The sequence below is a fragment of the Nyctereutes procyonoides genome, unplaced genomic scaffold (assembly GCF_905146905.1).
Source record: "Nyctereutes procyonoides isolate TBG_1078 unplaced genomic scaffold, NYPRO_anot_genome, whole genome shotgun sequence".
NCBI lineage: Eukaryota > Metazoa > Chordata > Mammalia > Carnivora > Canidae > Nyctereutes > Nyctereutes procyonoides.
The window spans coordinates 31,612,689-31,638,385 of record NW_026575139.1 but is presented as its reverse complement, the minus strand read 5'-3'; the positions used below and the strand labels follow the sequence as shown (position 1 = coordinate 31,638,385).

Genomic DNA, 25,697 nt, shown 5'->3' with positions numbered 1-25,697 from the left:
GGATACATTCATTCCATGACCCCCCCAGTGGATGCCTAAAACCACAGAAACTGCCAGACCCTATATATGCTGGGGGTTTTTTCCTATATATACAAACTATGATAAAATTCAGTGTATAAATTAGGCACAGTAAGAGTTAAACAATGATAACTAATAATAAGCTAGAACCATTATAATAATACACTGTAGTAAAAGTTATGTAAATATGGTCTCATCCCCAGGTCTCTCTTTTTTTTAAAAGGTATCTTATTATACTCTATTCACCCCTCTTATGATAATGATGATGTGAGATAATATGCCTATGTAATGTGATGAAGTGAGGTGAATTACATAGGCATTGTGACATAGTGTTAGGCTCTTATTGACCTTCCAATGATATGTTACAAAGAGGATCATCTCCTTCCAGACTGCAGTTGATCATGGGTAACAAACTGTAGAAAGTGAAACCGTGGATAAGGGGCAGGAGACTACTGTAACTTTGGATGTAGGTGGTGTTTGTAAGACTAAAGAAAAAGGAACTACATATAAGCTCTTTATTCTGGGTGTTCTATCCGTTGGGAGTATGGGTTAACAATCCTGATATTACTCTATATGTTTGCTATGTTTGTTTAAGCAATGAAGTAAATAGATGATGTATGGCGGGAACCACATTTCTCATTAGTAGAGAAAGCACATATTTGCAGTAGGAGGAGCCCAAAATGATCTATGCGTTGAGAGTTGGAGACTTCATTATGGATTCATGTTTAGTTTAATATTATATTTAATTTTAATTATGTTTAGGTTAACATTAGGTTAATGTTAATTAATATTAACCATATAAATGGTTATAGATAGAAATATATATATATATACACACACACACACAGTTTAGCAGGCACACATATTCCTTTCCTCTCTTGCCGGAAAGGGTCTGAAGGAAATAGTACCTCAGTAACAACAAGCTTACCTAATGCCCTTATCTTGGTTTTTTAATTATATTGACCAATAAAGGGAATTTTTCCTTAGACAAATGGCTAATTCCAGTACTGGAGCAAGAAATATACAAGATAAGCCTGGAGTTTCTTCAAGTGTTCAAAAGTAAGGAAGTCCTCAAAAAAGAAAACAGAAAACCACACTGATGAATGTATATCAAAGACACATAGGAACCAACTGACAAAGCTCCCAATGGCAAAAGTTGAAACAGTTCAAACAACAAAATGTCATGGTACTTTATTATAACCTAAGGTATAAATATCCATGAATATATCCATGAATATTTATATATAAATATAAATATATATATAAATACAAATAAAAATAAATGGTTAAATAAGTTAATATTAAGAAAAAAGAGACAAATCTTTCATGTAGAAAACTTCCAAATTATTTATGTAGATACTTTACCCTGAAGGTGGGGGCATATTAACTTTCCACTCGTTGGTGTGGGCTGCACACAATGGTCTCCTTCCTAAGAGTACAGTATAGAAAGGGAATGAATTAATGTGGAGAAATCTGACAAATACCTCCGGTAATCAAAGTCAGTAACATTCATGTATCATGATCTGATTTTTGTATCTTTGATTATGATGTGATGAAAGAGCACTTTAATTCTATGGTCTTCCTCCCATAATCCCACAACTCTAGTTTTATGAAAAAAATATTAGAGAAACTTGAGTAATGGGCACCCTACAAAATAATCTGACCAGTACTCCTCAAAACTCAACGCCATTAAGTCCAAGGAAAGTCTGGGAAACTGTCAAAGCCATGAGGAGCATAACGAGTCTGAAAATTATTCTCCCCGCACAAAGTGCCTGGTGAAGCCACAGAAACTGTCCCGGCTGCAGAGCAGGAGTTGCCACAGCCCCAGACTGAGACAAGGTCTGGAACAGAATCTGACAGTGATGAATCAGACTAGAACTTGAGGAACAGGATTCCACACAACAAGCCCAGCTGGCAACAGCAGCTGAAATCGATGAAAAAACAGTCAGTAAAGCAAAGCCAAACAGAGCCGGAGTGAAAAAGGCACGAAAGGCTATGTGTCCAAACTGGGTCTTCAACAGGTTACAGGGCTTACAAGAGTCACTGTCTGGAAATCTAATAATAATCATGTTTGTCATCACAAAACCAGATGTCTACAAGAGTCCACCTTCAGATACCTACATAGTTTGGGGGGAAGCCAAGATCGAGGACTTATCTCAGCAAGCACAACTAGCAGCTGCTGAGAAATTCAAAGTTCAAGGTGAAGCTGTCTCAAACATCCAAGAAAACACACAGACTCCAACTATACAAGAGGAGAGTGAAGAGGAAGAGGTTGATGAGACGGGTGTAGACGTTAAGGACATAGAATTGGTCATGTCACAAGCAAATGTGTCAAGAGCAAAGGCAGTCTGAGCCCTGAAGAAACAGTAATGATACTGTAAATACTATTATGGAACTAACAACGTAACCGTAATAAAACGAGGACTTTTTTTGGTGTTTCAAAAGAATAACTCGAGCTTGGTTTTTGAAATTTGTACTGTTTCTTTTTATTTTATTTTATTTATGATAGTCACAGAGAGAGAGAGAGAGAGAGAGAGAGAGGCAGAGACACAGGCAGAGGGAGAAGCAGGCTCCATGCACCGGGAGCCCGACGTGGGATTCGATCCCGGGTCTCCAGGATCGCGCCCTGGGCCAAAGGCAGGCGCCAAACCGCTGCGCCACCCAGGAATCCCTGTACTGTTTCTATCATTAATAAAGTTTTGGCTTGTTGGATGAAAAAAAAAGAAAATTAAGTATTGTAATATGGCAATCTAGATGAGATCCTTCAACAGAGAAAGGACATTAGGAAATTTAAATAATGTATGGACTTTAGCTAATGACAATATGCCAATATTGGTTCATTAATTCTAACAAAATATACCATACTGATTTAAGATGTTAAATATAGGGTAAACTGGGTGCAGGATATATGTGTACTCTATATTCTTTTTATTTAAGATTTTATTTATTCATGATAGACACAGAGAGAGAGAGAGAGATTGAGAGAGAGAGAGAGGCAGAGACACAGGCAGAGGGAGAAGCAGGCTCCATGCAGGGAGCCCGACACGGGACTCAATCCCGGGACTCCAGGATTACACCCTGGGCCAAAAGCAGACGCTAAACCACTGAGCCACCCAGGGATCCCCTGTACTGTATATTTTTAATATTCTCAATTTTTCAGTAAGTCTAAAGTTCAAAAAATTTCTATTTTTAAAAAAACAGTTAACCTCATTTTAGAACCATATTCTGTGCAAGGAACAAATAATTCCAATCTTACATAAACTCTTCCTGAGAATAGTGGAAATGTAAACATTTCCTAATTCATGTTATGAGACTACAATAAGTCTTGCTACCAAAACCAGAAAAGAATAGTAGAAACAAATGAGAAGTGTAGTAATATCATGGTGAACATAGATGAAAAAAACTTCAAAAATAAAATATTAACACCAACTCCAGCAATATATAAAAAAAACAATACATCAAGGATATGTCAAGGATACGAAGATGGTTCAACATTAGATAACTGCTTAACGTGAATCACCACATTAATAAATTAAAGGAGATATACCATAGTCTTCTTAATTGATTTCTAAAAAGCACTTAATAAAATTCAACACCCATTTTATGAATAACAGTTCTTAGCAAGCTAGGATTAGAAGGGGACTTCCTTAACCTGATCAAGCAAATACAATTAATAGATGCTTTAAAGTTAAAAATAAGAGTCCTACTGTAGCTACTTCTGTTCAACATTGCACAAAGTGAAAGAGAGAAAGAAATAGTATAAGTACTGAAAAGGTTGAAATAGAACTTAATGATTACCTGTATAGACACAAAAAATCAGTAGTCTTTTAGAACCAATGGAAAAGTTCATCTAGTAAAAGATCAAGATATATATATCAATTGCTATTCTATAAATCCAAAATGTATTTTTTCAAATAGAGCCTTTCAAAAGGTTTATTTTTTGTTTTTTTTTTTAATTTTATGATGTGGAGATGATAACTTTAGCTCAATTTTCTGAACTTCCCTTGTTATATAAAAATGGATTTATTAAGTGTATAAACGATAACATTGTATTAGTCCATACCTGCCCTCCAGAAGTTTATGAGTCTTGAACACCCGGCACAAACAGATAAAGATACTTTAGTTACAGAAAAAAATAACAGTCCAGTATATAAAATGAACAATAAGGTGCTTATACAGTGTTCCAGTACATTTGTAAAAGTGGGAAAACAGGATAAAGATAGTGAATAGAATATATGAAGAATACTAAGAGGATACCCTGATCCAAACTGGTCAAGATGAATAATGTAATTCTTTTCTAGTAACTCTGTTGGACACTTCTTAGGGGGAGTGTTATTATCGGAGCTGTTTATAGGATAAGATCAGCTGAATGTTGGTTAGAATGAAGGGATATTCCAGTATGGTATTGCTTTGTAAAAAAACTTTAAGAAGTTGAGGCAGCTTTACCCTGACCTTTTATTTACCACATTAAAAGAATTGTGCAGTAAATACCCTTATAAATTCTACCTAAATTCTACCATTAATATTTTACCGTGGTTGCTTTTTTACTTGACTTGTCTATCATCTAGTCATTCAACCAACATTAAAAAGAAACCTGTCGGGATCCCTGGGTGGCGCAGCGGTTTGGCGCCTGCCTTTGGCCCAGGGCGCGATCCTGGGGACCCGGGGTCGGGTCCCACGTCGGGCTCCCGGTGCTTGGAGCCTGCTTCTCCCTCTGCCTGTGTCTCTGCCGGTCTCTCTCTCTCTGTATGTCTATCATGAATAAATTTAAAAAAAAAAAAAAAAAGAAACCTGTCAACATCAGGCCTTGCCAATATAGGCAGCAATACTGCTGGTAGGAGTGTCAAAAATGGTTTGTTTTTATACGGTAATGGTGCACATCTGCTTATTCCTATGACTCATAAACCACATCTAGTAATATACCCTAGAAAGGTAGCTTGCACTTTTTGACCATGAACCACAGTAAGAAATACAATTACATTGTAATCCCATATATATATATAATCCCATATATATGGGATTATATGTATAATACATATAATACATATTACATATACATATAATATAACATACATATACATATAATATAATACATATTACAATATATATGTAATCCCATATATATATATATATATATATATATTACAAAAGGTTTGGGAAACAATAATTCTAACTAAAGGAAGACATTCTGATACTTTCTGTTCTTTTTTAGTTTTTTGGCATGCTACTTATATGTATTTAAGTCAGTTTACTGCCCTATTAATTGGCTTTGACCTACAAGTTAAAGAACATCGCCTTTTAGAAAGCCTATACATATGTACAAAGAGAAATGTAAGGGAATGTTTTTTAATAGCTGAATTTTTTGTAAAAGCAACAAATGGGAGCAAAAGATGCCCATAAACAGAAGAACAGATAAATAAATTGTGGTATATTTATACAATAGAATATTGTACATCAGTGAACCATAGCTGATGAACCATAGCTATGTACATTAGCATGGAGGAATATCAAAAACACGATGTTGAGAGAGAAAACCAAATTACATAATATATACAGTATAATTCCATTTGTATAAATTTCAAAAACATGCTAAACTGAAAAGAACAATATATTTAGATAAACATATGTGCAAAAGTATTTTTTAAGTACATGAATGATTAATGTATGCTCCAACATGGATGAACCCTGAAAACATTATGCTAAGTAAAAGAAGCTGGTCACAAAAGTCCACGTTATCCGATTTCACTTACATAAAATGTTCAGAATATGTAAACTTACAGAGACAGAAAGTAGATTACTGGTTGCATAGGGCTAGGGATTGGAAGAAAATGTGGACTGGGGCAGCCCGGGTGGCTCAACGGTTTAGCACAGCCTTCAGCCCAGGGCGTGATCCTGGAGACCCAGGATTGAGTCCCGCGTCGGGCTCCCTGCATGGAGCCTGCTTCTCCCTCTGCCTGTGTCTCTGTCTCTCTCTCTCTCTCTCTGTCTCTCATGAATAAATAAATAAAATCTTTTTTTTTAAAGTTTTTTTTGTTTTGTTTTGTTTTTTTTATGATAGTCACACAGAGAGAGAGAGAGAGAGAAGCAGAGACATAGACAGAGGGAGAAGCAGACCCCATGCACCGGGAGCCCGACATGGGATTCGATCCCGGGTTCCCAGGATCGAGCCCGGGGCCAAAGGCAGGCACCAAACCGCTGGGCCACCCAGGGATCCCCAATAAATAAAATCTTAAAAAAAAATGTGGACTGCTGATGGGTAGGGGACTTTTTTGGTCATACTGATAAAAATGTTGCAAAATTTATCTTGATTATGGTTGCACAAATCTGTAAATATACTTTAAAAAATCTTTAATTGTACACTTTAGATGGGTAAGTTGTATAGTATGGAGACTCTTTTTCAATGAAGTTATAAAAATCAGAAAGGAAATGGTTTTAAGACTTAGGAAAAAAGTTTTTTAGAAAAAAAGGGACTTGAAATCATGATAAGGCACACAGTAGTCTTCGAATACATAAATAATAGTCACTTTCTTAACCTAGATTATAGATACACAGGTGAGTTCTTACTAGTATCTACATTATATAGGTGCGATATAATTTTTATGTATTTAATACTTAATAAAATTTATTTTTAAGGGAGGCAAAATTATTTTAAATATTCTTTATATATCCCTGCTTATAAGTTTAACACAATATATCAAAATTTCAGTATAAATCTTGATTAGGACCAGTTTTCACTGAAATAGTCCATTTTAAAAAATTATTCTTTATTTAAGTTTCAAAAAAATATTTTAGAATATAAAATTAATATATTTTCAATTTTCACTGAAACAGCCCATTTTAAAAAATTATTCTTTAAGTTTCAAAAAAATATAGTTTAGAATATAAAATAGAATATATTTACTGTAAGTCAGTATACTTAAAGAACTATAACCTGTACATCTTTCTCTATTACTATTGCAATCATTCTAATTCACGTCTCCTATTATTCCAACATCCTCTTAACTGATTTCTTTGCTTCCTGTTTTCCACCTACTCAATCAATTTTTCAAATCACAGTCCAGAGAACTTTTGAAAATAAAAATATCAGCATATTATTCCTCTTCTCAAAACTTCAGTGAAATGTTTTCCTATGAATACAGACAATTTAAGATTATTTTCCAGAGCCTATGTAAATTATTTCTGCTAACTGCCTTTGTAACAGCATTTCCTACTGTTTTAACTTGGGTTGCCGAAACAAATTACCATTGACTGAGTGGCTTCTAAACAAACAGAAACTTACTTCTGAGTTCTAGATGCTTGAAGTCTGAGAGTAGAGTGCCAGTGTGTTTAGGTTCTGGTGAGAGCCTCTTCCAGGATGTAGACTTCTCACTTAACTTTTGTAGCCTTATGTGATGATGGTTTAAGAGTGAGAGAGGTCTGTGGAGTCCCTTTTATAAAGGCACTAATTCCATTTGAGGGCTTCACCCTTATTACCTAAGCATGTTTCAAAGGCTCCATCTCCTTATACCATCACATTGGGGTAACGATTCCAACATATGAATTTTCTGGGGAGACACAAATATTTACACCATTCCACCCATCCATCCTCATTGTTACCACACACATCAGGTTTTCTTTCCAGCTTCTGAGTCCTTTTTACATACCGTTTCCTTTGCCTGGAATATTTTTTCCAGTGTGCCTCTGTAACACCTGTTTTTCAGGTAGCAGGTTGGATTTTTCTTTCTTTCTTCCCCTAATTGCCATTATTCTCCTTCACATAAGACCAAAACACTCTTTCTGTCATTCACATAGCTTTTCATGTACCTGTAGCACTTATTTATCTTAACACTTACTGATATTTTTCTATAAATCTGTAAACTCCCCTAGAGCAAGACTATTTACTCACTCTCATAGCCCCATTGCCTAACACTGACTTGCCTATGGTAAGTAATCAATACTTGCTGAATGAATAAATGAATTCATTCTGATAACCATACTTTATATATTTAGAAGGTATTTTAAGTAATAAAAATAACAAATTATACCACAATTAATTTGAAAATAGGTTCAGGATTTTTATTCTTCTTTGTTATTTTTGGTTTTTGCCTGATAACTCTCCACTAGATGAATCTATATTGAAATTAATGACAATTCAATTTGTTAATGAGGCTAGTGCACTAGCTGAGTTGACCTGATTTAAAAATACAATCTTTATTTTTAAAAACGCTTTTGTATTATCATTTAATATTGAACATATCTGGCTGTTTATGGGTTTCCTAATTTGATATGTTTGAAGAAGATAAAACCAGAATAATCTTTCAAAGGAAAGAAACATAAATTCTTATCTTATTTCTATTTCTTTTTCTGAGGTTTATTTTATAAGTATAAATTCAAACATATCTCAACCTTTTGTTGCATAATGTGTTGCTATCTCACTCTAGTGCTGACAAAAAAGTAATAATTTTATCTTCTGTATCAGATGTAGAAATATTTAAAAATTAGAAATAAAGGGTAAGTAGTATCTGTTGAAGATGTCAGAAATTTATGTTTACATATAAAAAACTGGAAGATAATTATAATGATTACCTCATGGGTATTCTGAGTATAATGTTATGTAAAGTATATGACAGATAACAAGCACTAGTTAAATATTAGATGTTAAGTTACTTACAAGTCATCTTGATCTCTTTATCACATCAATAATGGCAAAAGAAAAAGTCAATTCTCTCCCTCATCTTTTCCCCAAAGGAAAAAAGATGAAAAAAACAGTAGTAAAGGAAGTAGGATATCTCTAGAAAAAAACAAGGCACTGTATAAGGTACTGAAACAGATACATCAGAGAACAAGCAAAAATCATTGAACTTGTGTTTAGTTTTTTCTATTTTCAGCCTTTTTTTTTTCTTTACCTCTTATATCATCCCCTTTCAGTTTTCTTAGACTAATATTTTGGATATGGTACTTGATAATATTCAGTAGAATCCATCAATCATCCTCAGTGTCTTAAGAATACATTCTAGAGGGGATCCCCTGGGTGGCCCAGTGGTGTAGCACCTGTCTTCGGCCCAGGGCGTGATCCTGGGAAGGAGGAGAATCCTAAGCTCACCTTATCCCATGGATATACCTAGATAACAGCCCCAACAGTGTAACAAACCCAGAAAATGACACTGGCAGAACAGACTCTCCACAGTTAATTGTAGAGAACAGGCCATATTAAAAAACAAACAACAGTAGGGAGAGTGGAGTCCTGGTTAACTATGACCAGGAGCCAAACTAACTTGAAAAACGAACCACAAGCAGGAGAATGGAGAACAGACTCTACACCAGGCAGCCCAGATATAGGGGACCTACACTGGGAAGATGAATCCCCATAATATTTGACTTCGAAAACCAGAGTCTTAACTTCATGAGTTTTTACAGTCAGTGGGGCTTAACACTAGGAATGTTAAAAAAAAAAGTGACATGGGACCCCTGAATGGCTCAGTGGTTGAGTGTCTGCTTTTGGCTCAGGGCTTGATCCTGAGTATTACATCAGGCCTGCTTCGCCCTATGCCTATGTCTCGGCCTCTCTCTGTGTGTCTCTTTTGAATAAATAAAATCTTAAGTAAATTATTAATAAAATTAAATAACCAATGACTTGGCTCTGAGAGAGCCAGAGGCTGATGCCTGATAGGAAACTGAATTCTTACCCTTAAAGAGACAGCATGACAAACAACCCCACTAAGATACAGTGTAAAAGCAGCAGTTAGAAAAGCGTCTGAGACTTTGCAAAGCTCCTGTGGGCTGCCCCTTCCAACATGCCGTACTCAGCAGGAATCTCTCTGAAGTGGTACCTAACATTCAGTGAGCAGCCCCCACAGTGGCCAACACCACTCCAAAGTGACTAAGTGATTCTTGCCTAGGACAGTAGGGAAGATAGCCACACATACCAGTTCAACTGCGGCTCCAAGAGTGTGGGCAGACATCTGATCTAACTACCAGCTGCACCCACCAAAGAAACCTCTTAGAGAACAGCACAAGGGGAGTGCCCTGCAATTGAGTGCAGTCTCATTTCTGGCAAACAGACTGAGGCAGGCATCTGATCTAACCAAACTGCAAGCCCAAGGCAGCCCCCAGGTTAACCCCTTTACTGCATAGAGACCAAATTCTGCTCCCAACAAGCTCACAGGGCCATGGCAGCCAACTGGACTGAAGGCAAACATGGCTCAACCACAGCAGTAGAGTACATGCAACACACATAGGGGCACCCCTGAAGCACCAGATTCTGGTGAACAGGGGACATTGCACTACAGGGCACTATAAGACCTCCTCTTGATCAGAAAATGTTGACTTTCCTTAATATGTAGGAAAAAAAAAAAAACACAGACAAAATGAAGAGACAGACAAATATGTCCCAAATTGAACACAAAATCACAGCAAAAGAGCTAAGTGAAATGGATATAAGCAACATGCCTTATAGAATATTCAAAATAATAGTTACAAGAAATTTAGATTTCAGAAAACAGTGGGAGATCTCAGTGAGACTTTCAAGAAAAAGAAAATATAAAAAGAACCAGAGATGAAGAACTTAATAAGTGAAATAAAAAATACACAAGAGGGAATAAATAGTAGACTAGCAGAAGCGGAAGAATGGATCAGTGACTTAGAAGACAAAGTAATAGAAAGCAACCAAGCTAAACAGCAAATAAAAGAAATAATAAAAATGAGAATATGTTAAAGGAACTCAGTGACACCATCCAGTGTTAATAAAATCTGCATTATAAGGATGTCAGGGAGGAGAAGAAGGAGAAAAGGGAGCATAAAATTTATTTGAAAAAATAATAACTGAAACTATAAAACAACCATAATACAAGTGACAAAATGGCAATATGTACAATAATTACAGGAATGCAAATGGACTAAATGATCCAATCAAAAGACATAGGGTGACTGAGTGGATAAAAAGGTAGACCCATTTATATACTGCCTATTAGAGACTCATTTCAGACCTAAAGCCATATGCAGATTGAAAGGGAAGGGATGGAAAAAATATTTATCACGCAAACGGGAGTGAGAAAAAGCTGAGCTAGCAATACTCATCTCATACAAAATAGACCTTTAAAAAAAGACTGTAAGAAGAGTCAAAGGACACTACTTAATAACAAAGGGAACAATCCAACAAGATATAACAAAAATGCTCAGTATCACTCATCATTAGGGAAATACAAATTAAAACCACAATTAGATAACACCTCACACCTGTCATAATGGCTAAAATTAACTCAGGAAACAACAGATGTTGAGGATGTGGAGAAAGAGGAACCCTCTTACATTGTTGGTAAATTCAAGCTGGTGCAGCCACTCTGGAAAACAGTATAGAGGTTCCTCAAAAAGTTAAAAATAGAGCTACCATACGACTCAGCAATAGCACTACTAGGTATTTATTCAAAGGATAGGAAAACAGTGATTTGAAGGTGCACATGGACCTCCAGTATTTGTAGCAGCAATGTCTACAATAGCCAAAATATGGAAACAGCCCAGATGTCTATCGATTGATGAATGAATAAAGATGTAGTATAGAGGCACCTGGGTGGCACAGTCAGTTAAGCATCCAACTCTTGGTTTCTGCTTAGGTCGTGATCTCAGGATTATAAAATCAAGCCCTGTATTGGGCTCTACACTGAGGGTGGAGTCTGCTTGTGACTCTTTCTCCCTTTCCCTCTGCTTCCGCCCACACCCCATGCACACACATGTGCTCTCTCTCTCTCGCTCTCTCTAATAAATCTTTTTTAAAAAAGGAAAAATGTGTGGTATGTATGTGTGTATGTTTTGTGTGTCCGGTACACACATAGAAATATTACTCAACCATCAAAAAATGAAATCTTAAAAAAATGTAATCTTACCATTTGCAATGACAAGGATGTATTATACTGTATTGTATATTATAATATATAATATGTTGTATTATACTAAGCAAAATAAGACAGAGACAAATACCATATGATTAAAGAAAAATTAGAATCTTTTCTTCTCAAACTATAACAAAAATTAGAGGAATGGAAGCTTCCAAATTCATTCGATGAGGCAAATTTCACCCTAATACCAAAACCAAATAAAGACATCACAAAAAAAAGAAAACTACAGGTCAGGATCTCTGATGAACAAAGAGGAAAAAATCCTCAACAAAATATTAGCAAACCAAACCCTATAATTTAAAATCATGCACTGTAATCAAGTGGGGTTTTTTCCAGGTATACAAGAGTGATTCGATATTCTCAAATCAGTCAACATGATACATTTCATTAGGAAGAGAAAGGATAAAAACCATTTAATCATCTCAATAGATGTATAAAAAGCATTTGATAAAGCACAACATCCATTCATATTTATAGGGAACATAACAAAGATGATATATGAAACCCCACAGCTAAAATCATAGTTAATAGTGAAAAACTGAGAGCGTTTCTTCTAAGATCAAGAACAAGACAAAGATGTCCACTCTTGTCACTTTTAATCAACCTAGTATTGGAAGTCCTGGCCACAGCAATTACACAAGAAAAAGATATGAAAGACATCCAAATTAGTAAGGAAAAAATAAAACTTTCACTATTAGCAGGTGTCATGATGCTACATATAGAAAACCCTAAAGAGGGGCAGCCTGGGTGGCTCAACAGTTTAGCACCACCTTTGGCCCAGGGCGTGATCCTGGAAACACGGGATCGAGTCCCACTTCGGGCTCCCTGCATGGAGCCTGCTTCTCCCTCTGCCTATGTCACTGCCTTTCTGTCCCTGTCCCTCATGAATAAATAAATAATTTTTTAAAAAAAAATTGCTGGAACCGATTAACGAATTCAATAAAAACACGGGATACAAGATTTAGATACAAAAATCTTCTTATACACTAATAATGAAGTGGCAGAAAGAAAACAGTTCCATTTACAATTGCACCAAAAAACAATAGGATACCTAGAAATAAACCTAACCAAAGAGTTGAAAAACCTTAAACTCAAAACTTTATACTTTCATGAAAAAAATTGCAGATAACAAACAAATATAAAGGTGTTCCATACTTATGGGTTGGGAGAACCAATAGTGTTAAAATGTCCATATTACCCAAAGTAGTCTTAGATTTAATGCAATTCAGGGCGTGATTCTGGAGACCTGAGATTGAGTCCCACATCAGACTCCCTGCATGGATCCTGCTTCTCCCTCTGCCTGTGTCTCTGCCTGTCTCTGTGTCTCTCATGAATAAATAAATAAAATCTTTAAAAAAAAAAAAAGATTTATAGGTCTAAGGTGAGCATCTTGTAGGCAGCATACAGATGGATCTTGTTTTTTTTAATAATGATTTTATTTATGAGAGAGTGAGACAGAGAGAGAGAGAGAGAGGGCAGAAAATTAGGCAGAGAGAGAAGCATTCTCCCCACCAGGAGCCCAATATGGGACTCGATCCCAGACTCCAGGATCACACCCTGAGTCAAAGGCAGAGAGGCTCAACCCCTGAGCCACCCAGGGATCCCGGATCATGTTTTTAAGCCACTCTGATACCCTATATCTTTTGACTGGAGCAGTCTATCAGCATTCAGAGTGATTATTGAAAGATATGAACTAAGTGCCTTTGTGTTACCAGTAGAGTTGGTGTTTCTGGTGGCATTCTCTGGTCCGTTCTTTGTCTTCCTTGTTTTGGTCTCTTTTTTTCCTCCACTAGAAGAGTCGCTCTTAAAATTCCTTACTGGACTGGTTTAGTGGTCATGAACTCCTTTATATTTTGCCTGTCTGGGAAACTCTTTATCTCTCCTTCTATCCTGAATGACACCCTTGCTGGAGAAAGAATTCATACAAATTGGACTCGAATAAAAAGAAATTTAAAATCATAAAAACAGTTTTGCTATTATGATTGAGGAAAATGGCATTTAGGAGGAAAACCAGAAGCTGAAAGAGAGGAGGACAGATTTCACCATCTGTAGCCTTCACAGGGACCTGGTGTCCTTTGCTAGGAGGGCCCCCGTCCGTAAGATGCTTCCTGCCCCTCTGCACTCCTTCTTGGAACCCAGCAGGCGCATCTCCGTGCCTCCAGCACCTCTGCCATCGTGGCTCATAGCGTCTTCCATGTATCCTATTGGGGACCACAGCATCGTGTATGTAACCATCTGGCTGCTGTTTGACAACATTGGGGGGATTCTGACTTTTGTTGCTTTTGGGGTGTGTGTGTATCTATCACGTGCAGCTATCTGATCCTCTGGCTGGGTCACCCAAACGCCGAAATGGTTGGCACAACATCATTTCTGGTTCTGGCGCTGGGCGGCTAGCTGGGCTCTCCTGGCCGGCCCGGGGCTCGCTCGTGCAGTGTCTTTCGGCTGGAGAGTCAGCTGAGCTGGAAGGTCCGGCTCGGCCACATTCCCATGTCCGGCAGTGGGTCCCGCCGAGCACCGGCTGCTTGTCTTCTCCCCGGTGCCTCTCCAGCAGGGAGCCAGACCTCGGGGCTGCCCTGGGGGGAGCTCCTGAGGAGCCGGCTGCCCACGGGGGGGAGTCCTGGGGCTGCCTGTGTGTGGGAGTCAGGGTGGGGATGGGGCTGGGGTTCCTCGGTCCCCTGTGCTTCCTGGCCTTCAGGCCGAGCCCCATGCTCACCCAGCCCCTACTCACTAGGGCGAGGAGGGTCTCCTCCACATGCTGGTGTGAGAGATCCAGCACCACAAGGTGTACACGCTGAGTCCACCTGGTGCGGGTGGCCCAGCGGCGCGAGCACCAAGTGTGGGACCCAGGAAATTTAACAAAAATCCCCTACCCCAGGACAAGCAGAGCAGGACTGATTCCATTTTGTGCTACACCTGCCACCCCCACATGACCTGCTTATGGCTTGAGGCGCTGCCCCACCCTAGTCAAGCCGCTGGGCACACCCTAATCGGAAATCGGCTCGTAACAATGTAACCCTGCTTTGTGCCCGCCAAAACTGCGCGCCGATTCTGACCACAGTACTAGGCCAGCTCAAGTGGATACTATAGGCTAAGGTGTAATTCAATCGGCCACCTGCGTGTGGACCGACATGACTGTGCAACTTTCTGCGTATCCCATGGGCCACTGGCCCCTAGAAAGCTGCTTCGCCTATTAGTCTCGGGGCCCAAGTCTCTGCTCCGCCGTGTCGGGTGCACTTGGACCCAAGCCCGAGCTTGTAAATAAACCCTCGTGTGTTTGCAAAAAAAAAAAAAAAAAAAGATTTAATGCAATCCCATCAAAGTACTAACAACATTTTTTCAACAAAACTGGAACAAGTAATCTTGTAATTTATATGAAATCACAAAAGCCCCTGAATAGCCAAAACCATCTTTAAAAAGAAGAATAAAACAGGAGGTTTCACAATCCTGGACTTAAGAATATACTACAGATTATAGCAATCAAAACAATGTGGTACTGAGACAAAAACAGACACCTAGATCAATGGAACAGAATTAGAGGGCCCAGAAATAAAGCCATGCTTTTGTGTCAATTTGTCTACAACAAAGGAAGCAATCATATACAATGGGTAAAGCATATTCTCTTTAACAAATGGTATTGGAAAAACTGAACAACTACATTGAAAACTCAAAACTATTAGAATCCTAAAGAGCTTCATAAGATGATGAGTGTGGGACCTCACCCCCATAGTTTGTGATTCAGTAGATCAAAAGCAGTGAGGAGAGGAGAGGGGCAGTATGAGAGATTTTGCACGTCTAACAAATCACCAAATGATGATGCATATGTTGCTGGTCCAGAAACCACACTTTGGAAATTACTGCTTAGATGAATCCCAAGAGACACTCAAAGACACATTATAATTAAACTTTCAAAAATTAAAAATGACAATAGAAAAAAACACTTTTTATATACAGGGAACTTTATAAGAAACCAGTAGATTTTTTAGCAGAAATTTTGCAGGTCAGAGGGAGTGACACAAAATATACAAGGAAAGAGAGAGAGACAGAGAGAGAGAGAGGGAGAAAAGAAGGAAAGAAAGAACCCTGCCAAACAAGAATCCTTTATCCAACAAAGTTGTCCTTCAGAATTGAAGGAGAGAGAAAGAGTTTTCCATACAAGCAAAAGCTAAAGAGTTCAGCACTGCTAGACTGGCCTTACAAGAATTGTCAAAGGGGCTTCTTTCAGCTGAAACAAAAGGGCAATAATTCATAACAGGAAAATAAATGAAAATATAAATCTCATTCATAAAAGCAAATATGTAGTTGAATTTAGAATAGTCTAATGTAATTGTGGTGGGTTGATCCCTTTTATATCTAATGTGAAAATTAAAAGACAAAAGTATGGGAGCACTTGGGGGCTCAGTCAGTTAAGCATCTGCCTTCCGCTCAGGTCATGATCCCAGGGTCCTGGAACTGAGCCCTGCTGAGCAGGGAGCCTGCTTCTCCTTCTCCCTCTGCCTTCCACACCACTCCCCCTGCTTGTGCTCACTCGCTCCCTCCCTCTCTTCTCTCTCTCAAATAAATAAGCAAAATCTTTTTAAAAAGATAAAATTATTTAAAATAATTCTAACTATAGTAACTTGTTAATGAATATACAAGTTAGGGATGCCTGGGTGGCTCAGCAGTTGAACTTCTGCCTTCGGCTCAGGGCATGATCCGGAGTCCCAGGATTGAGTCCCACATCGGGCTCTCTGCATGGAGCCTGCTTCTCCCTCTGCCTGTGTCTCTGTCTCTGTCTCTCATGAATAAATAAATAAAATCTTTAAAAAAAATAAAAAAATATACAAGTTAAAAAGATGTAAATTGTGACATCAAAAAACAAAACATGGTGGAGGGAGTAAAAATACAGAATTGTGGAATGTTTCAAACTTAGGTCGTTATTAACTTAAATCAGCCGTTATAGATATGTGTTATGTAAGCCTCATGGTAACCATAAAGCAAAAATTGATAGGAGACACACAAAAGATAAACAGAAAGGAATCCAAACACACCATTACAGAAAGCCATCAAATCACAAAAGAAGAGAGCAAGAGAAGAATCAAAGGTATTACAAGACAACCAGAAAACAATTTACAAAATTATACCAAGTCCACACCTATTAATAATTTCTTTAAATGTAAATGGACTAAGGTCTCCAAAACAGAGTGTTTAAGGGATAATAAAAACAAGGCTCCACTATATGGTGCCTACAGGAGATTCACTTCAGATATAAGGACACATGTATATTGAAAATGAAAGGAGGAAAAAAAAATTTTTCAAATGGAAAACCAAAGAAAGCTGGGGTACTATGCTTATATCAAACAAAATAGACTTCAAGAAAAAGGCTGAAATAAGATACAAAAGGAATTCATTGTATAATAATAAAGGGGTCATTCCAACAAGAGGATATAACAGGGCAGCCCCGGTGGTGCAACGGTTTGGCGCTGCCTGCAGCCTGGGGTGTGATCATGGAGACCCGGGATCGAGTCCCACATCGGGCTCCCTGCATAGAGCCTGCTTCTCCCTCTGTCTGTGTCTCTGCCCCTCTCTCTGTGCCTATGAATAAATAAATAAAATATTTAAAAAGAAAAAAAAAGAGAATATAACATTTGTTAATACTTAAGCACAAAACATAAGAGCAACCTAAATATATAAAGCAAATATTAACAGACCTAAAGAGAAAAATAATAGTAGGAGATTTCAGTACCCCACTTTCATCAATGAATAGATCATCCAAACAAAAAATCAATAAGAAAACATTGAACTTAAATGACACTTTACATCAAATAGACTTAACAGACACTTATAGAACTTTTCTTCCAAAAGTGGCAGAGTATACATTCTTCTCAAACACACTTGGTCCATTCTCCATGATATGTATCATGACATCATGGTATATAATAGATCATATATTAGTCCACAATGCAATTTTTAATAAGTTTAATTAGATTTAAATCATATCAACTATCTTTTCTAGAAATGAAACTAGAAATCAGTTACAAGAAGAAAACTGGAAAAATCACAAATATATGGAGATTCAACCAATGGGTGAAAAAAGAAATCAAAAGCAAAATCAAGAAACATCTTGGGAAAAATGAAAATGGCAATATAGCATACTTAAAACCTAAGAGATGAAGCAAAAGCAATCTAAGAGGGAAGTTCATAGCAATAAATACCAACAACCTTAGGCCATAACTAAACTTTATACCTCAAGTTACTAAAGCCCATGGTTATTAGAAGGAAGGAGATAAAGAACAGAGCAGAAACAAAGGTAGTAGAGACTAAAAAAACAACAGAAAATATCAATGACATAAAGAGCTGATACTTTGAAAAGTTTAAAAAAATAGATTCACAAAAAAATAATAAAAAGAGGACTCAACTAAATAAAATCATTTATAAAAGAGGAAACATTAGAATTGATGCTACAGAAATACAGAGATCATAAGAGACTACTGTGATCAATTCTACAAGACATGGATAAATTCCTAGAAACATACAATCTTCCATGACTTAATCATGAAATAGAAAATCTGAGCAGACCAATTACCAGTAGGAAAATTGAATCAGTCATTTGAAACCTTCCACCAATTCAATGACCATATGGCTTCACTAGTGAATTTTATGAAACCATTAAAGTAGAATTAATACTAATCTTTCTCAGACTCTTCCAAAATATAGAAGAGGAGGGAACACTTCCAAACTCATTTTATAAGATCAGCATTACCCTGATAGCAAAACCAGAGAAGAAAACTACAGGAAAAGAAAAATACAGGTCAATATCCCTAATGAATAAATGTAAAATTCCTCAACAAAATATTAGTGAACTGAGTACAACAGTACATTAAAAGAACCATGATGAAGTAGGATTTTTTCCCCAGGGTTACAATGATTTAACAACCACAGATCAATTGATGTGATAGACCACAATAACAAAATAAAGCATAAAAAGAAAATCACATAATCCTCTCAACAGATGCAGAAAAAGCATTTGAAAAATTTAACATCCATTCATGATGAAAACTCTCAACAATATGGATATAGAAGAAAGATACCTGAATACAATAACATACATGGCAAGTCCACAGCTAACATCATACTCAATGCTGAAAAACTGAAAGCTTTCTAAGATCGGAACAAAACAAGGATGCCTACTCTCACCATTTTTATTCAGCCATAGCACCGGAACTCCTAGCCAGAGCAATTAGGCAAGAAAAAAATAAAGTCATCCAAATCAGAAAAGAAATAAAACTATCTATTTGCAGATTACATGCTTCTATATGTAAAAAACAAAACAAACAAAAAAAAAAAACACTAAGGATTCCACCAAAATAAACTGTTAAAACTAATAAACAAATTAGTAAAGTTGCAGGATACAAAACCAATATATAAAAATCAGTTGCATTTCTATGCACTAATATTGAGAGAAATTAAGAAAATCCCATTAATAATTGCATCAAAAAGAATATAATACCTAGGAATAAAATTAACCAAGGAAGTGAAAATCTTACACACTGAAAACTGCAAGACATTGGAAAAAAAAAAAAAAGGAAGACACAAATAAATAGATATTTCATGGTCATGGATTAAAATAATTAATATTGTTGTAATGTCCATTTTGCCTAAAGCAATCTACAAATCCAGTACAATTCCTATCAAAATTCCAATGGCATTTTTTACAGAAATAGAACATTCATTCCTAATGAAAACACAGAGGACCCCAAATGTTCAAAGCATCTTGAGAAAAGTGAACAGAACTGAAGACATCAGTTCCTGATCAAATTATATTACAAAGCTGTAGTAATCAAAACAATATGGTACTGGCATAAAAACAGACAGATCAGTGGAACAAAATAGAGTAGCCATAAATAAACCCACGCATATATGGTCAATTGAACTTACAACAAGGGAACAAAGAATATACAATGGGGAAAGGATATTTGTCTTCAACAAATAGAGGGAAAACTGGACAGTTACATGAACAAGAATGAAATAGGACCGCTATCTTAAACTATAGAAAAAATCAACTCAATATAAAGACTTGAATGTAAGACTACCTAAAGCCATAGAGCTCCTGGAATAAAACATAGAGAATAAGCTTCTAGACATAATTCTTGGCAGTGTTTTTCTGGATTTGACTCCAAAAGCAAAGGCAACAAAAGCAAAAATAAATGGGACTATGTCATTCTAAAAACCTGTGCAACCAAGGAAGTCATCAACAAAATGAAAAGGCAACCTATGGAATGGAAGAAAATATTCACAAATTATATATCTGATAAAAAGTTATTATCCAAAACATATAAAGAACTCATAAAACTCAGTAGAAAAAAATCCAATTAAAAAAATGGGCAAAGAATCTGAATAGACATTTTTCCAAATAATAAGACATCTAAATGGCAAACAGGTACATGAAAAGATGCTTAATATCACTAATCATCAGGGAAATGGAAATCAAAATCACAATGGGATACCACTTTACATTTGTTAGAATGGCTATTACAAAAAGATGAGATAAGACGTAAAGTTAGTGGGAATGTAAATTGGTTCAGCCACTATGAAAAGCCACTATTTCAAAAGATTTTGAAAGTTGCTCAAAAATTTAAAAATAGAACCACTACATGATCCAGCATTTCCATCTGGTACCTACCAAAAGAAATGAAATCACTATCTTGGAAAGGTGTCTGCACCCCCATGTTCATTGTAGAATTATTTGTAATAGCCAAGACATGGAACAACCTATATTTACTGACAGATGAATGGATAAAGAAATTGTGGTATGCATGTACAATGGAATATTACTGAACCATAAAAATAAAGGATATACTGCCACTTGCACCAACATAGATGGACCTGAGTGCATTATGTGAAGTAAAATAAGTTAGAGAAAGATAAACACTTTATAATCTCACATATATGAGATAAATAAATCTTGAGGATGTAATGTCAGTATGGTTACTATAGTTAATACTGCTGTATTGTATATTTGAAAGTTTCTAAGAAAGTAGATTATGAGAGCTCTCTTTACAAGAAAAAATACTTAGTAACTATGTAGTGATGGATGTTAACGAAACTTACTGTGGTAATCTTTTCACAATACATACACAAGGGACACCTGGGTGGCTCAGTGGTTGAGCATCTGCCTTTGGCTCAGGGCATGATCCCAGGGTTCTGGGATCAAATCCCACATGGGGCTCACCACAGGGAGCCTGCTTCTTCTTCTGCTTATGTGTCTGCCTTTGTGTGTCTCTCATGAATAAATAAATAAAATCTTTAAATATACATATGTGTGTATCACATCATTTTTTACATCTAAAATTAATGCAATGTTATTTGTCAATTATATCTCAACTTAATATGGAAATTTTAAAATAAATAGCTATTGACTCTTTGTGAATAGGACACAAGAAAAAAACAATAAAATGTAAGACAATTTTAGATTATTTCACAGTGAATGTAGTTAAAGAGTAAACTCATTTTCCCCTCAAACTTCTGTTTTGGGGAAAGATTCTTACATGACTTTTAAAATCTGTTGTAAAATTTTAGATATAAACTAATCTGTTGTTTTCATATGATGAAAATGAGATGTTACCAGGTAAAGTAACCCAGCCAATTATTGGCAGAGCATGATTCCAACTCTTATATGAAATCCAGGCCTTCAACTCTTGACTCCTAACTTCCAGTGCTTTTCCATTGTTTATGTTTCTTATCTAGTTACTTAGCTTAAAAGTGGCTTGGAAATGTACAGTGATCTCTGAAAGGCCTTTCTACTTTAACTTGCCCATGTTTTTCAATTGATCCATCAGCAGCTGAGTTCCCCACTGCCATTCATTTGTGAGAAACTTTATTTTACTTTAAGACTTACACCCGGGATCCCTGGGTGGCACAGCGGTTTGGCGCCTGCCCTTGGCCCAGGGCGCGATCCTGGAGACCCGGGATCGAATCCCACGTCAGGCTCCCGGTGCATGGAGCCTGCTTCTCTCTCTGCCTGTGTCTCTGCCTCTCTCTCTCTCTCTCTCTGTGTGTGTGACTATCATAAAAATAAATAAAATTAAAAAAAAAAAGACTTACACCCTTTTCTAAGAAACAAGAGCACCAATGTGAGTCTCACTTCTTGAGTGCTTTTTGTGTTAGACTTTTGAACATAAATATTTCTGTGCTAAACATTTTTAACACATTTCTCTTACTGAAATCTTAGAATTGTATGAGATATAAAGAATGTTAGAGAAAGAAGATATTTTGGCCATTATTTCTTTAAATTGGCTAATTTATTCTGATTCCATGTTCAGTAAATTTTTCCAATCTATCACACTATTATTGTAAAAACTTTAGCCAAAGGGCCCAATTTGTATAGCAATTGGTGAATCTCTAGTTGTGATAATTTTTTCTAAAACAGTTGTTCACAATGATTGATCTTGTTCTTAAATGTATTTAAACCAATCATTCACTACAATTTAGTATTCATTCATTTTCTCTTTCCTTTTCAGGCCTGTATGTGGAATCAGAGGGAAAACTCTCATAATTAACCTGCCAGGTAGCAAGAAAGGATCTCAGGTAAGCAACCTTGAAATTTATATGATTTAGTGTGAAGTTTTAGCCAACTTCAAGAGTTAGCCCACAAAAAACTTGGAGCACTCCATGAGACTGCCCTCACTTCTGACACCAGTTGCAATTCCGTGCATTCCCAAAACCTCCCTCAGTTTCAATAATTCACTAAAAAGACTCACCAAAAGATATGGTGATAGATATACTGACGGTTATGGTTTATGACACAGAAAAGATACACATTAAAAGTAACCAAGAGTAGAAGACAGGTACCGAATGTCGACCTTCTGTTATCCTCTCCCTGTAGAATCATGAATGCATTACTCTCTTGGCATCAGTGTATAACAGCACAGGAAGTATTGCCAATCAGGAAAGCTCCAAGCCTTTGGTGTTTAGAGTTTTACTGGGGCTCATCATGTACTGCCCATAATGCTGACCGTTAGTCTCTAGCCCTTTCCAAAGGTTAGACTATTTCCTTTAGTCTCCAGCATGTTCCAGAGGCAAAATTGATAAAAAATGCCCAAAGCCCTTTTCATAAATCACACTGTTACAATGTCTGGTGGCCAAAGTTCCCAGGTAACAAAGACACTCCTGTCACATCCCAGTAACTGAGTGCAAAAGCCAGACTCTCGTGGGGTAAAGTTAATTCATTATACAAGCTACTTCCTGGCTTTTGGCCAAGGCTCTCTTACAGAAAAATGATTGTATTTTTCTGGCTGGACATCTATTATGTACTATAGCATTTATATTACAGATATAGCAACATTATCAGTGTGAATATGTCTGAGATTTGGAGGAGCCAGTGTGGGATAGGGATAAATTTAAGAAATAACTAATTTATCCTCTAAAACCTTTACACACATTTCATATTTTTGTACTAATATATTAATTTTTTACCTTGATCTGCTACTGTTTGTATCCTATGATACATTTGCTCAGAACTGTTTACCACAGACATTAGCTGTCCTGTTCAGGCCAGTCATTTTCTATTGGTATTACATTTTGAGGGGGATTTAACTCAATTTCCCAATACATATGACTATCAATGTCAGTATTATAATCTTATTAGCAATGCCAGTATTATAACATTTCACAGTGAAGTTGTAGATATAACTTGAAATAGGAGTTAAAAGATAACTGGCACACTACTGGAGTTCTATACAGACATTAACAGTTAGCCTAGCCTATTATCATATCATATGATCAAAATGTCTCCCAGAGCTATGCTTCTTAGGTTTACAGTCTTGTCAGGTTCCCAAAGCAGTAGTCTCAGCAACATACAGCTTTAACCTTTCTGGCATATGTTATAACTGAGCTAAGAAACAATATCCTCTCTTGTTCTAAGGATTTTAAGATACCAATATATTGGTTCTCCTTCATTGCATAACCCATTTATTCATTCCTTTACCTCCAGCTACCATTCCTCCTTCTTTTCATTTATACTCAGACTTTTCCTCTTAAAATCTCTTAATGTGACTGTTGATTTGGCCACTGTGCTGGTCCAGATTTCCACCAGTAATACTCATTTAACAAGTGCCACCAACTTTTCCTTTTCCAATCATACAAGATAGGGTTTCATAAGTACAGAACTAGTGAGCAATCTCAAACACCAGTCAATATAACTGCATTCACTGTCAATCCCAATTTGGCCAGATGGAGTCAGGCATAATCTACCCCATCAGGCCCTTAGGAACTCTGACATAAAGGTTTAAAGGTACAGTTAATAGTTTCTGCTTAAGAATCATCCTGCTTCTGGCATGCACAGTTGCAGCCCTGATCCTAGTGCAACACAGAATCAGGTAAAAAAAAAAAAAAAAAGGACTTTGATGTGATGTGATGTTGTGATGAAAGAAAAAGTATAGTCCTAAGAAAAAAGTGTAGTCAGACCAGCATCTGCCCCAGTCAACTCTTCCTAGAAAAGTTGAGGACTATATGTATTTATTTAGTAGGGAACCTGCTTTCGCCTCCCTCATGTTGAATGTGACCACACACTGATGAGAGCATATAAGCCATGTTCTCCTTTTTTAGACAATAAATGTTTCCATAGCCCATTCCAATTTTCTATCAAATCATTGCTCTGTATATGAAAGTGTGTACCTTGGTCTAAAGAAATGTGACTGCAGTCATTGGTACAATATTTTCTGTTCTAGTCCTTTTATAGTACACTGAGTATTTGCATCTGCCATTGGGTAAGCAAAGCCCAGTCCAGAGTACATATCTATTCCTGTTAGGATTCATTTGTAGCCTCAAGGGACTAGCAGCACCAGTCCAACTTGCTAGCTATGTGCAGGACTTTCCCCTATGGAATCTGCTGCCTAACCTTCTGCTGTCTGTCTTTTTTGTTAGCAGACAGAACAGTTCTCATGGGCATTTTGTGCCTCAGAGGCTGCAAGAAGACTTATCGATTCAACCCATATCTGCATGGTTACAGTCCCCCATTGCCACCTCATCTCATGGACCCAGGTGCCATGTCAAGCATGCATACTGGGATATCTGCTCACCAGTTCCAATTAACTTCCAATTCTGAACGGGGGTTCTTCTGACAGGCATTGATGTATCTTATTTTAATATACCCCTTATATTCCCAGAGTGATTTCCATAGGCCATGCCCCATACAAGCATCCATTTTCCTTTGTCCTTCTGCCTGACCATATTGCCAGGTCACTGGACACTTCCTATGAGTTGGTTAAAACCCAAACATAAGGGCAAACATCATGCAGTTCAGCCTATCGAGCTGATTTGTTTTTACCTTCTTCAATCAGAGTGGCGGCCTTCCAATCAGGATGCTGTCCCTTCACCTTGGAATTGCCATCCATAAATCAAGCAGCTCTTTGTTGATCAATAGAAAGCTGTTTATAGGGCACCGCCCAAGTGGCCCAAGTGGCCATAGGATCCAGCAACTCCTCAGGTGGTTCCGAAGTCGGCCCTAGGTGAAAAGAGGCTACCTGCTCGTGAGTACCTCCTTGCATTCTCCTGGTAGCATGATCCTATATGCACCATTTCCATTTTATTATGGAACTCTCCTGGGCATTGCCTTCTCCATTAGAGCATTTCTCTGATATTGCCCAAAACATTATCGATATTTCAGGTTTCAAGATTATTTTATGTTCTTCAGTCATAAGGGCAGTCTCAATTAAAGTCCAATAGCAAGCTAGTAATTGTCTCTCAAATGGGAAATTTCTGGCCCAAAGTCCCAGCAGTTGTTGCTATGTGGCACCCACAGATTTTTTCCAGAAACCCAATTTGCCCTTCACA

The 25,697-nt window shown here is 37.1% G+C and overlaps 1 protein-coding gene and 1 pseudogene across 5 annotated transcripts in view; both read left to right on the top strand.

Annotated features, from left to right (window-relative positions):
- GPHN (gephyrin) overlaps positions 1–25,697 on the top strand; it is a 636,471-nt gene that overhangs the window by 375,754 nt on the left and 235,020 nt on the right. For all 5 annotated transcript variants that reach the window (XM_055303645.1, XM_055303644.1, XM_055303642.1 and 2 more), the window contains exon 6: positions 22,385–22,451. In XM_055303645.1, coding sequence (XP_055159620.1) covers positions 22,385–22,451 — 67 coding nt within the window. The remainder of the gene's footprint in view (positions 1–22,384; positions 22,452–25,697) is intronic.
- Positions 420–2,425, top strand: LOC129496302 (nascent polypeptide-associated complex subunit alpha-like; annotated as a pseudogene).